The 2,557-nt window shown below is 37.6% G+C and overlaps 1 protein-coding gene across 1 annotated transcript; it reads left to right on the top strand.

The window, feature by feature from the left end:
* The first annotated feature begins 1,239 nt into the window (after nt 1-1,239).
* On the top strand, nt 1,240-2,145 carry LOC106981563 (olfactory receptor 10A4-like). Its single transcript, XM_015079706.1, has one exon. It carries the CDS (start codon nt 1,240-1,242, stop codon nt 2,143-2,145), a length of 906 nt encoding a protein of 301 aa, XP_014935192.1.
* The last annotated feature ends 412 nt before the right edge of the window (nt 2,146-2,557 follow it).

Below are 2,557 nucleotides of genomic sequence, written 5' to 3'. Positions count from 1 at the left end.
CTATTGTTTTTTCTCCAGTTTATTTCAGTTTTTCTAAGACTTTAAATCATTCCCTCAAATCCTATTACCTCTGTCTAGAACACTCTCTCTACCACCCTCACCCCCAACTCTTACATGACTATCTCCTTCCCATTTTTTTAGGTTTCAATTTTTTTATGCTTTTCTTGGCCACTGAAACCAATATACCCCTCTCCCAAACACACATACATATAGCATATTTCCTATTTGGGGTCTTTGTTTTTTACATTCATAGTAGACAACTCAAAATTATTTTATGTGTCTCTTTCTTCATTTTTATTCTTTATTTCCCACTAAAATGTTAACTCCATGAGGTGTGGAGAGTATTCCTGACTTGTTAAAAAAACTTGACTTTTTCCTTATTTTATTCTAAGCACCTTTCAAAGAGTTTAATACATAGTAGGCACTTAATATTGTTGAATGGATTAATGAACGCATTAAATAACTAATATGGACCAGTGATTGTGAAAAACATGTAATACAAACCTATATGCTATTCCACAGATGGGATAACTGGCTGTCAGATAAGTGATGTGATTTGCTCAAAGGTACACAGCCATTAAGTAGCAGAGCTGGAATTTGAATTCAGGTAGGACTTTTTTTACTATAACTAACCATCACCCTACTATCAGTAGTTCCCTTTCTTGCCACTATGCTTCCTCTAGTAATGTTTAGAGAACTTATTATCAAATAAGTTTTAAGGATTAAACATCCTTCGACATAACGAATTTCAATTCATATAATTTAATTGGTAAGGAGTTTCTAAAACAGGAAACAGATTTGATCATAGACCTTACACAATTTACACGTAAGTGATTCAGAATACTCACTACTGATAAAAACACCAGGAAAACTGTAGGAAAAAAAACAGAATAATATCTCCAAGGATAGAACACTTTTCCCTCTGTTTTTTTTTAAATAAATATCAGGAAAATGTGCATATTTATGTGTCACAGTCACAGTTTCAAGGCCCCATACATTCTATATATTATGGGGGAATTGAAGTCATGGATTAGCTTTCCAAATGGATCTTGGGGAGACTGTGGTCAAATTTATTAATTAAGATTAAGAATCTTGAACTTCCAGAAGAAGGCAACTATGCTTGATATGTATGATGCTTCTAAGCAGTTTGATCAAAAATAATATTTGATCAATGGTCATTCTTTATATTTATATTTTTATTTTTAGATCTAAGTCATGGCTAGCAATGAAGAAGAAAATATGACTCAAATTTCAGAATTCATCCTTTTGGGTTTTGGGGATCTTCATGGCCTTCAGTTTCTTCTTTTTGGGGTATTTCTGGTCATCTATGTGGTGACTGTCATAGGCAACATTGTAATCTTAACTGTGGTGTCAGCTGATCGCTCCCTTCACACCCCCATGTATTTCTTTCTTGGCCATTTCTCCTTCCTAGAGATTGGCTACACCACTACCATTGAGCCCATGATGCTGAGGACATTGTTATCAGCTCACGTGCCTATTTCCTTCCCAGGATGTGCTTGCCAGTTTTATTTTTTTGCTGCTCTAGTAGCCACAGAATGCTTCTTCCTGGCTGTAATGTCTTACGATCGCTACATAGCCATCTGTAACCCATTGCATTACTCCAGCATAATGGACTACCGGGGTTGCTTACAGCTAGCTGGTGCCTCTTGGGTGGCTGGATTTCTGGCACCCATCCTTCTCATGATCCTCACTTTTCAGTTAACATTCTGCACGACCAATGAGATTGACCACTTCTTCTGTGATTTGAAGCCCATCATGAAACTGGCCTGCACTGATACTCAAGTAGCTGAGATGACCTCTTTTATATGTACCTCTTTATTTGCCCTTGGCCCCTTCATGCTAACTCTAGCATCTTATACTCACATCATCTCCACCATTCTGAGGATCCCTTCTACCACAGGGAAGCAGAGGGCCTTCTCCACCTGTTCCTCCCATCTGATAGTGGTCAGTCTGTATTATGGAACACTGGGCATTGTCTATGGCTTCCCATCAGGGCCACAGTATGAAGACTTATTGAAGTTGCTTTCCCTTCTGTATACAGTGCTCACCCCTGCTCTCAACCCTATTATTTACACCCTAAGGAACAAGGATGTAAAAGTCGCTCTGGGAAAATTGGTGAAATGAGGAATGTAGACCTCACTAAAAGAAAGTTTGATTTTTCTAGTTGTTCTTGGCACTTTCTGAAAACTCTGGCAAAGTGGAAATCTTTCTACAGTGTCAAGAATAGTTACTATGAAATTGATGAGTTTTCCTTTGTTTCATCAACTTTATCCACATTAACGAACAAAAAGTGTGTTAAACTTTGACTTGTCGGATATTATGTAGGTTCTAGGCACTGTGCTAAGTTCTTTGCATGGACTATTGTGCTAAAGTCTCATTGCAACACTGTGAGGTAGCTACTGTTATTTTCCCAGTTTTGCAGATATCACAACTGAGTCCCAGAAATTGATTCACTTGTTCAAAACAATCCAGCCAGACAGTAATAATACCAGAATAACAATTTGGACCCAAGGTCTGTTTAGCACCAAATCCATGA

This window comes from Acinonyx jubatus, chromosome X, assembly GCF_027475565.1.
Source record: "Acinonyx jubatus isolate Ajub_Pintada_27869175 chromosome X, VMU_Ajub_asm_v1.0, whole genome shotgun sequence".
NCBI classification, from domain to species: Eukaryota; Metazoa; Chordata; class Mammalia; order Carnivora; family Felidae; genus Acinonyx; species Acinonyx jubatus.
The sequence above is the reverse complement of the archived record's forward strand: the minus strand, read 5'-3'. Positions and strand labels throughout refer to the sequence as shown.